General features: G+C 37.1%; 1 protein-coding gene across 2 annotated transcripts; it reads left to right on the top strand.

The window, feature by feature from the left end:
• The first annotated feature begins 1017 nt into the window (after window positions 1-1017).
• Window positions 1018-9447, top strand: LOC123872671 (serine protease persephone-like). Of its 2 annotated transcripts, none has more exons than XM_045917109.1 (10): window positions 1018-1494; window positions 1590-1668; window positions 2356-2507; window positions 3433-3465; window positions 4042-4133; window positions 5643-5752; window positions 6385-6528; window positions 7286-7401; window positions 7941-8098; window positions 8468-9447. In XM_045917109.1, the coding sequence occupies exons 1-10, from the start codon at window positions 1431-1433 to the stop codon at window positions 8636-8638; spliced, it is 1119 nt and encodes a 372-aa protein (XP_045773065.1). In that variant the 5' UTR covers window positions 1018-1430; the 3' UTR covers window positions 8639-9447. The 2 variants fall into 2 exon arrangements, with proteins under 2 accessions (XP_045773065.1, XP_045773066.1); XM_045917110.1 differs by having other exon boundaries at window positions 1019-1507.
• Window positions 9448-9958: the final 511 nt, after the last annotated feature.

The following is a 9958-nucleotide window of genomic DNA, read 5'->3' as shown; positions in this document are numbered from 1 at the left end:
GACTATCCTTTCCATAGACTTACAATTTTATGATCCTTTCCGCCATTTCGTAATATCGCAGATTGACATTGCATGGGACGCGTTTAGGATGAAGGATTATACCTGTAACAGGCATCACAAAAATCTAATGCGGCATGCGAAATGCAGCATGCTACATTGATTACGTTGGACTTGTATAGTCGGTCTCTACCTTTTCTTACGGTGTTGGTTCGAACGAGCTCGGAACATTAAAGAAACTGCCCTTTTTTGTTTGTTGTCTGCATTTATTCGCTATCACCATAGACAGTAGAAAGTAGAAAAGTCATTTTGCATTTGCATATTTTCCATACCTATATTTTCAATGATATTTTCTCATTGCTGTCAAACATTTGTCATTTATTTGTCAAACTTTAGCATTCAAAGTTCATCAAAGATCAAACTTTTTTTTTTTTTTTCTTTAAATCTGGCTTTACTCTGATTAGCCAATGTCAAGTTTGTGATATTTTCAAGTTATTGAATTTATACAAGTTTGGACTCCGTCTGCACCGGCGCCCGCCGACATACGCGCGGCGCCCCTTTAGAGCGCTTCCCAGTCAGTTCCACCACCAAAAAACACCAACTAACACAAAAACCAGCCACTTTTAACAAAAAAAACACTCCAAACAAGCACAGCACGCGCGCCAGCAAACGCCATCACAGACGAAGTCCAAAGATCAAACTTTTGGACTTCGTCTGTGGTGGCGTTTCCTGCCGCGCGTGTTATGCCTTTTTGGAGTGTTTTTTTTTGTTAGAAGTGGCTGGTTTTTGTGTTCTGCTGGTGTTTATTGATGGTGGAACTGACTGGGAAGCGCTCTAAAGGGGCGCCGCGTGTATGTCGGCGGGCGCCGGCGCAGACGAAGTCTATACTTAACTTATACATAAAGTTTCCCTAACTTGTAATTAAATACCAACTTGACATTGGCTAATCAAAGTAAAGCCAGACAAAAGAGAAAAAAAAAAGATCAAACTTCAATTCAAACTTCAAACTTCAAAGTCAAAAGCGATCAAAAGAGCAAAATTTTCGTGGAATTAGGTACCTACCTTCTGAGTTCTGCCACTTTTTTGGAAGTTTGAAGTAAAACATTAAACAATACAACAGTACATACTCGTATATACATAATATACAGTACAGTGTGCAGTTTGATTGTGATTTGTGAATATTTTAGGTATTCAGTAAGAATTAAAACTCAAAACGCATTTAAGGGAATAGCTGACTGATGGACAATAATAATAATAATTGTTGCTGTTGTTTACTTTAAACTGGAAGAGAAGTCATAAAAAAATATCATCTTAGATATTTAATTTACTACCAGTTAAACCGGTTTTATCGAAGAATATCTTGTTTAAATTTTGTTTCGATTGAGGAAAATCGAACCGTGAATAATCAATAAGTGGGAACTTAATACACTATCATGTGGCATAATCTTATTTTAATTTGCAATTTATTAATATTTAAAGTTATAATTGCTGGAGAAGGTAAAGACTTATAGTATGTAATTACAACAATATTGATTAATTATTATTGTTTTGTACTTCGAAAGTCAGTTATTTATGCCCTTATTTCATTTTAGTTGGTGATGATTGTGCTCCTACTGAAGAAATATCGAGGGGAACATGTAAACTGGTGACAGATTGTGAAGTTGCTATCAAGTTAGTAAATTAAATGTTATACAATGGACCCTCCCGTCATCCGGCACCCCCTGTAATCCGACATGTCTATTATTATTATTGAATTTACTAAATTTGACCTACATAGTAAAGTATGATTTGTACTTCAGAGTATGTTTAACATATAGAATCATTGGATCTATAATTTGTCGGATTACAAGGTACTCTTTTGTAAAAAAATCCGGATTAGAGGGGGTCTTAGGCAGTACTCTATAAAACTCTGCAAAACATTAGTCGTATTACTGGGGGTCCACTGTTCTTAATTTTTACAATTTTTTTAACACTTTATATGAGACACACAATATACAAGACAATGCCAATTCAGACCAGTTTGCTGGTCAATGGTTTCCATCAAGGGGAATCGATCTCAAGGGATCAGTTAGATAATAAAAGCTGTAGTGCCACTCCTAAAGATTAAACTTACAGATTAAAGTTTTAGAAATATTTAGTTCTAATTTATCATTATAATTGCCTACTTAATACAGAAAAATAAAATATACCATTATAATAAATTTATATAATATGTGAAATTAAATAAACTTTTTGGAATACCTAACAATTATCCTAATCATGATCCACCATCTTAGATGGTGATTAGATCACCATCTCAATGGCTGAAATGTTTATATTAAGTATTTTGTCTAATTTTAGTCTATATTTTTTATACAGTTACATTCAAAAAACAGAACATCATCCATTTAGTAGATGTGGTTTTAGTGGCATGGTAGAAATAGTATGCTGTCCAAATAAATACATCCAACCACCAACACCAAATAAGAGGCCAAAACCAAACACTGGTACCATTGGACAGGATAAATTTGGTAAGTACCATGTTACATTATTATTTTTAATTAAAACATTACAAATTGATTTAAAGTTTAAACCTTTTTTAATTATTTTATTATATAGGCTTGGGTTTGACAATTGGCTGTAATCACACTTAATATAAATGCTCACTTAACTGTAAAAACAGGTAACAGGTCCCACAACCTAATTATAAAGTATCTCCAGTAACAAAGGGAAAAGTTTCTGTCATGTTTTTATATCCTAGCTAGAAATATATTTTAATTCAACATACAATGCATCCAAACTAAGGCTGAGATAGATATAAAGAGTGCACTTTGACTTTGTTCAGACTGTTAAAACAAGACAGCGTTATATCACTGGCATATATCCGTCTCATTTTAACAGAAACTGAAACTGAGCAAAGTCAAAGTATGCTCTATAGGCTTTAGTCTAAAAAAAGCGAAGTTGTGTCCACTATATTGTGACATCTTAGTTAGAAAATATATTTTGATTCGATATATTATTATTTTCAAGGGATTTTGTAGGACAAAAAAATTTATTCATATAATCAAAATATATTACTAGCTAGAATGTCACAAAACAGCAGACATGATTTCCCTTTCTTTGTTTGGACACATTATATTATCAATGGATGAGAAAGGCAGAGAGTGTGTGTGCTGTTGCACTCTTGGGAAGGCCTACGTCCAGCAGTGGATGCAAACTGGCGGATTGATTGATATTTTCAATAGATTTTGAAGATATAATAATTAGTACAATTCCATAACATTGGATACCTAGCTGTAACTTTGATCTGTCAGAGGATATTTAAAGTTTTAAGTTAATAGTATTGATTTAGGACCTAAATTTTAGGTTCTAAACAAACAAACTGCATTTGGAATGTAAGTCTAAGTTTAAAATCCTTTAACTTTTATCCTGGTAAATATATGTTTTTATTTTCAGGAGATACAAGATTATTAAGAGTAGCTGATAGAGGTGAGCTTTCTTGTTTTTTTTTTCAAACTTCATTTCTTACTAGCTGACGCCCGCGACTTCGTCCGCATGGATTTAGGTTTTTCGAAATCCTGTGGGAACTCTTTGGTTTTCCGGGATAAAAAGTAGCCTATGTGCTAATCCAGGATATTATCTATCTCCATTCTGAATTTCAGCCAAATCCGTCCAGTAGTTTTTGCGTGAAGGAGTAACAAACATACACACACACACACACATACACATATACAAACTTTCGCCTTTATAATATTAGTGTGATGTGATGTGATTTATTAGTGATAAATCAATAGTAATTACTGTGGTTCTGACGATAAATAAAAATATCATTTATTTATTAAATAAGTAACTCTTTTTATTCATGCGCATGGATTTAGGTTTTTAAAAATCCTGTTGGAACACCTTTTTCTCTGAATAAAATGTAGCTTTTATCCATCTCCAGGATGCAAACTATGTTTGTGTCAAGCTGTGATAGGCAATATACACACAAATTTTTACGCAAATTTATAATATTAATTTGGTTCGTTACTGTTGCTTAAAATAATACCTAATTAATAATTTCAGAATGCCAAAAAATTGTCGAGACCACCATACCACCTCTAGGTTTACATATAATAGGTGGTGAATCAGCGTCACTTGGGGAATTCCCACATATGGTATGTACTTATATTTTCCTTTATAACATTATTTGTTTTGTTAATCATACATAATTTAATGATAGAGATAACCCTCACTCTTCACAGTCATTGTTATCTCTAAATTATTATTTTAGCCTGTGTTGTAAAAAATTAATTACTAGGTGATGCCTACGAGTTTGTTCACATGGAATTAGTTTCTTTTAATTCCTGTGATAACTTGATGGTGGTGGGATAAAAGTGTTTCTATATCCATCTCCTAGATGCAAGCTAGATCCATGTGGATTTCAGTTTAGTAAGAATCCTGCGGAGTTTTATACTATTGTAGATAATGGGTACACACCATGATTAATTTGGTGTTTTTAACTGCCGAAATTTACCCTACCGTACCCATGGTATGTACCCGTCATCCTCAATATAAAATGTTAAACCACAAAATAACCTTAAAATCATTAATTCTGTAGAAACTGATTTTCCAGAACAAAATAGCCTTTGTCCTTTCCCTGCATGCATGCTATCCCTATACCAAATTATAAATCAGTAAAATGGATGCCCATGAAAAGTTAGCGAGTACACAGACCAACTCACTTTTGCATTAATAATCTTAGTATGGATTCACCTCTACATGCCTAGTTGAAGTTTTTAGAAGGTAGCTTTAATTTTAAGTTGATCTTAGTACATTTTTTTTTAATCCTTTATCTATAGGCTTTTACATTTATGCATGTCAGCCTAATTGTACCTTATCTTATCCTACAATTCTATCTATATATACAATTCCATCTTATTCTACAAACCTATCCTATCATACAAATTCCACAAGTTACTTAGGTACCCTGTAACCATCTAAACAGATTGGATCTTAGTACAATGATAAATGTTATTTACCAGTTATGAGAAACAGGTTTGTAGAAGAGTAACCGTTAAGTAAAAGCCATGTAAAATGGATTCGGGTTTTTACATCTCGTTCGTGAGTCAATTTATTTCCCGTAAGACAGGTTTCAAATATCGGGTTCTATTCTAACATAGTAAAATCCCGTAAGTGCGTTTCATATTTATCATTAGACAGGTATTTCGGTCAGGAGGTACTTATACGAGTGACTAAATAATTGATTTGCTTGTAAATACCTAGTATAAATATATAATTAAAATACCTAAAAATTAAAAATGAAAGATTTAGGCAACGTTTTGTTTGCGAAGCAGCCTTTCATTGAGCCTTTTGCAAAATATTGGGCAAATAAGCGGGCCCAAAGTGTAGAAATGTACTTATCGTATTTTAAACTGACTTCAACAATACAAAAACTGCAGGTTCTTATTTCGACCTGTATGTATGCATCTAAGTCTGTATATACCTATGCTTCTGGCTTAACCGATTTGAATGCGGTATCTTTTTCGTCATTGAAATCCAAATTAGAATATAAGTTAGGCCAAAGTCCAAACAGTGTCTTTATTACTAATTGAATGTGTTGGCCCAACCATTGACATTTGGTTGGACATTTGCGAAGATAGGTAACATTTTTTTTTAAATTACAGGTAGCTCTAGGATACGACCGGTCGGACGGCTATGATTTTCAATGCGGCGGCTCTTTACTTTCGGACTCTTATGTACTCACGGCAGCTCACTGTGTTGACACATTGGATCGGTACGTAAACGCGGGTCAACATTTGGGCTAATACGTTACAGCGGGGGCACACGATGCGTTGCAGCGGCGGTGCGGCGCCGTAGCGGTGTCGTTGCGTCGTCTTACTTAGAAATATCTGTGGCATGTCACACGATGCACTCCGGTGCCGCACCGGACTTGCAACCATCGACACGAGGCGGGGAGGGGAGAATGCGTTGCGACGTCGGAGCGGCACCGCTCAGTTGTTTATGAATACATACAAATATGGTGTAAACGAACGCTGCTACGGCGCCGCTGCGACATAACAACGTTGCGGCGCCGCACCGCTCATGTGCCCGCTGATACGGTGAAATCTTTGCGGTGCGGCGCTGCAACGCATCATAATATGCCCCCAGTCTAAGGCTAACGTATATAGGACTGCTATGCTTATTATAGCTACATTCTCGGGTACTCGTTGTTACTTCAGGATCGGAGCACTAGACAAAACAAAAAATCACGACAATAAATTTTTCGAGGCACAGCGAGGATCACTGCAAAAAGCAAAAAATCAGGCACCACTGTAAAAGTCCGAATTAAAGTAAAGCCTTGAGTAGACGTATGGAAATTTACCGCAGAGCGCGCCGCTGGGTCTAATAGGTATTTGTGTCTTGCAGAGTGACTCCTACGATAGCCCGTATGGGTGTGATAGAACTCGGCGACAGACAGTTCAACAGCGAGACTGACGTGAGAATAGTGGAGATCATAACACACCCGGACTACAAGAGACGCACTAAATACGACGACTTAGCCTTATTGAAGTAGGTATTCTATTTTTATAGCACTGTGTTATCTAAACTTGCACTTAGTAACGGTTATCTGGGACTGTAGTCCAATAATGCAGCTAACTCGCGCAGTGCAATAATTAAACTTACTATTAACGACTAATACTTAAGTCACACGTTTAATATAGTTATTATTCCCGAGTCTTGTCGAATCTGCATGAAAATGAAATACAGAAAAAATCGTTTTATATATTTTGTTCTCATTCAATCTAATTTCAACCATATAGCAAATTCAATAAAACTGAGTTTCAATTGCTACAAAGCCGCTTCGACTCCACTCTGCAAGTTTGCCCTAACGGTTATAGAGAACTTGCCTCACCTTCGTGAATTGCAAGAATTGTATAATTCTTGCAATTCACGAAGGCGAGTGAACTTTACTTGTGGTTACGTCTTATACATGGCATTGCGTAAGTGTGCGTGCATGTCGGACCAATCAGTCGCGAGCAAGCACTCGCAAACGCACACACACATTTAGGGTACCTTACTTATACCAATAGACTAAACACAAGCATAAGCCACTCGCCTTCGTGAATTGCAAGAACTGTACTATGATAACCCATGTGGTTACCTTCAAAATATGCCACACGGTTGCCGTGCGTTATGAATATGATATCATTAAAGTTTTTCAAGTAGCTGATTACGAAAATAACATCCATTTCCAAATCCAAGATGTTGAACATACTGAAGAATTTTTCCATGCATATTATTGTTAAAGTGTCTTTTACTGCTATAGGTTAGAGCAGCCCGTGCAGTTTTCGGTTAATTTGAACGCCGTCTGCCTGTACACAATGGATGACGACCCCACGATACCGCTCACCATTACTGGTTGGGGCAAAACCAGTACAACTCGTGAGTTATGCTATAACATTGGCTTTTGGCTAACAACTTTCTGTGAATTTCTTATATAGTTTATTTACGCACGAAGTTGCCTAAAATGGAGATTTTTCACCATAACTTTAAAAATAAATATAATTTGACTAAATTTATTATTTTAGGGCATAGATAATGGAGAGATAAATCAATATGTGGCTTAGTTATAGATCTAGAATATCAAATAATAGAATAATGGCTGTTAAACAGTGCTGTGCCTGGAATGTGACTGAGTCACAGTTTATAATGTATATACATTATACATATTTTATTACATTGTTCACAAAACCCCATTGCATGGGACGGCTGCCGCTCACACTGCAGGGTCAACTATGACACTAATGATAAATAAATACTCAAACAGAGCATTCATTGAAAATAAGAACCATTGTACACTTTTTGATTGTCAGTTGTTGAATTTGTAAAATAATTATGAAATAGTGATAATCAAATACATGAACTAAAAGTGAAGGCTACGAAGTACCTACTCCTCTGTTTATTCTGTGGTTGTATTACAGGGGACATTAAGAGTACAATCCTTCTAAAGGCGAATGTGACGGTGGTGCCGAAGAGCAAGTGTGGCGAGTCATACACCAACTGGCGCAAGTTGCCGCAGGGCATTTCCGACGAGCAGATCTGCGCCGGCGACCCCCTGGGCCTGCACGACACTTGCCAGGTACTCCTTACTTGATGTTACAGGGGACTTTTTTCGTCACAGCTGCCAACCGCAACGAACACTAGCCCACTGCTCAGGAGATATAGTGCACAAGGCACTTTCAGCAAGTGAGAGTTTAAAAAAAATGCTATTGTAATAGTTACAACTTATAATAAATACAGTATAAGGTTTTGGTTGGGTGATATATGCAGTGAGTTTTAGAAACATCTGTTTTCCGAATTCTCGTGTATTTTGGTGACAAAATATTGCAAAATGTTTGCAGTAAACCGTTATTAGAAGAACAATACCAGTTATGCACAGACACATTTTTCGGCCTGTCAAAAAGGTCGTTTAACCCGACGCCACTGTAGCAATGTTTGTTGTTGGCAGGGCGACTCGGGTGGGCCACTGCAGGGGCTGACGGCCAGCGACGGGCAGTTCCGGCTGATAGCGGTGACGTCCTTCGGGCGCGGCTGCGGCTCGCCCGTGCCCGGCGTGTACACGCGCGTGTCGCGATACCTCGACTGGATCGAGAGCGTGGTGTGGCCCAACCGGACCTAGACCTTACCGGACCCTTAACGAATTACCTACATACGTGGGTGAAACTCGTGAAATGCATTGCTTCGAGTCTAATCTAAAGATTTTAGTAATCATTTTATAATGCAACTAGGCTATCCCCGCGACTACGTCCGCGTTAACTACACAAATTTAAACCCCTATTTTACCCTTAGCGGATATATACTTCATAATAGCTATCTGCATGTTAAATCAGTCAGTCGGAGCTTTTCCTTTTATATATTAGGTATACTGACTTGACGGTTGACGTACATCATGCATTGTGACAAGAAATCTGAATAATAGGAATGATGACTACTAGTCAAATCAGTTACTTTTTATCAAACGTTAAAAAGGTCGCTTAGTAAGAGAGCTTGTATGATATTCATAGATGTGACGTTATAAACATTTAGACGTAATTTAACGTACTTTTTTTTGTTAAATCGATAATTTAAAATTTTACGAATTCTGGAAGACTCTATTCAATAATTCCTAAGAAATAATTTATTTTTGCTATAGGCATCATCCCATTTTATGAATCCTGATATTACTTCGGTCAAATGCAAATAAGATGCCATGACAGCTCGTTCACACTTACCCCACATATAAAAATGTTAGTAGCATTGGGATTAGGGCTAAATATATTTGTAAGCCTTTCATAATGCTCCCTACGAAAAAGGATAGCTCTAAATTTAGAAAGAAAAGAAAGAAAGAAAAACTGTTTATTTGGTACCAACAATAACTTAAAATAAATAAAATATAAAATGGGACGCGTGGTGTGTGGTGCCAAAATGGACTCCACTCAGCATTTGCTGCGCCTGTGTCGGGAACGCAGGCACAGCGCTGACCTGTCAATTTAGTGTAAAGATTGTGTACAACAGAATTGGGCACAATGTCATTCTAACAACGAGAACGCCATTTGGGTTCCCCAACCTCACTCCATGAAGTCCTCGGCAACCTGGGCGGTCTACTTGGCTTCTGGAGCGAGCTTGGATGGCTGGAGTGAAGACTTCGGCGGGGAGGGGCAACGCACGCACAACAGACGGAAACGTTTAAGTGCGGAAACCAGCCCAGAGAGAAGAAGAATGTCATTCTATTAGTATTCGGACGAGGTAATTGTAAGTATAGTAATAGTAAGAGGTAATCTCACTGCCAACGTTCTTCTAAGTTCTGTGTACGATGGTTTAGCATCATCGCAATTTGACAGCTACAGTGTGATTTCAACCCTCTTAGAGCTAGCGCGCACCACGGTTTTCCGTTTGTTTTTTCCGCAATATTTGTGAACTATAAAACTACATAGAAGAACGCGCACTCCAGAATTAATTC

This window comes from Maniola jurtina, chromosome 15 (assembly GCF_905333055.1).
Source record: "Maniola jurtina chromosome 15, ilManJurt1.1, whole genome shotgun sequence".
NCBI classification, from domain to species: Eukaryota; Metazoa; Arthropoda; class Insecta; order Lepidoptera; family Nymphalidae; genus Maniola; species Maniola jurtina.
This window is presented reverse-complemented; position numbering and strand designations above follow the sequence as displayed.

What these genes read in the sequence shown, in the direction of transcription:
- LOC123872671 (XM_045917109.1), top strand. Translation starts at nt 1,431, where the DNA reads ATGTGGCATAATCTTATTTTAATTTGCAATTTATTAATATTTAAAGTT. An exon ending in AGTTATAATTGCTGGAGAAG is followed by an intron (nt 1,495 to 1,589) that starts GTAAAGACTTAT and finishes ATTTCATTTTAG; the next exon opens with TTGGTGATGATTGTGCTCCT. An exon ending in TTGGGGAATTCCCACATATG is followed by an intron (nt 4,134 to 5,642) that starts GTATGTACTTAT and finishes TTTAAATTACAG; the next exon opens with GTAGCTCTAGGATACGACCG.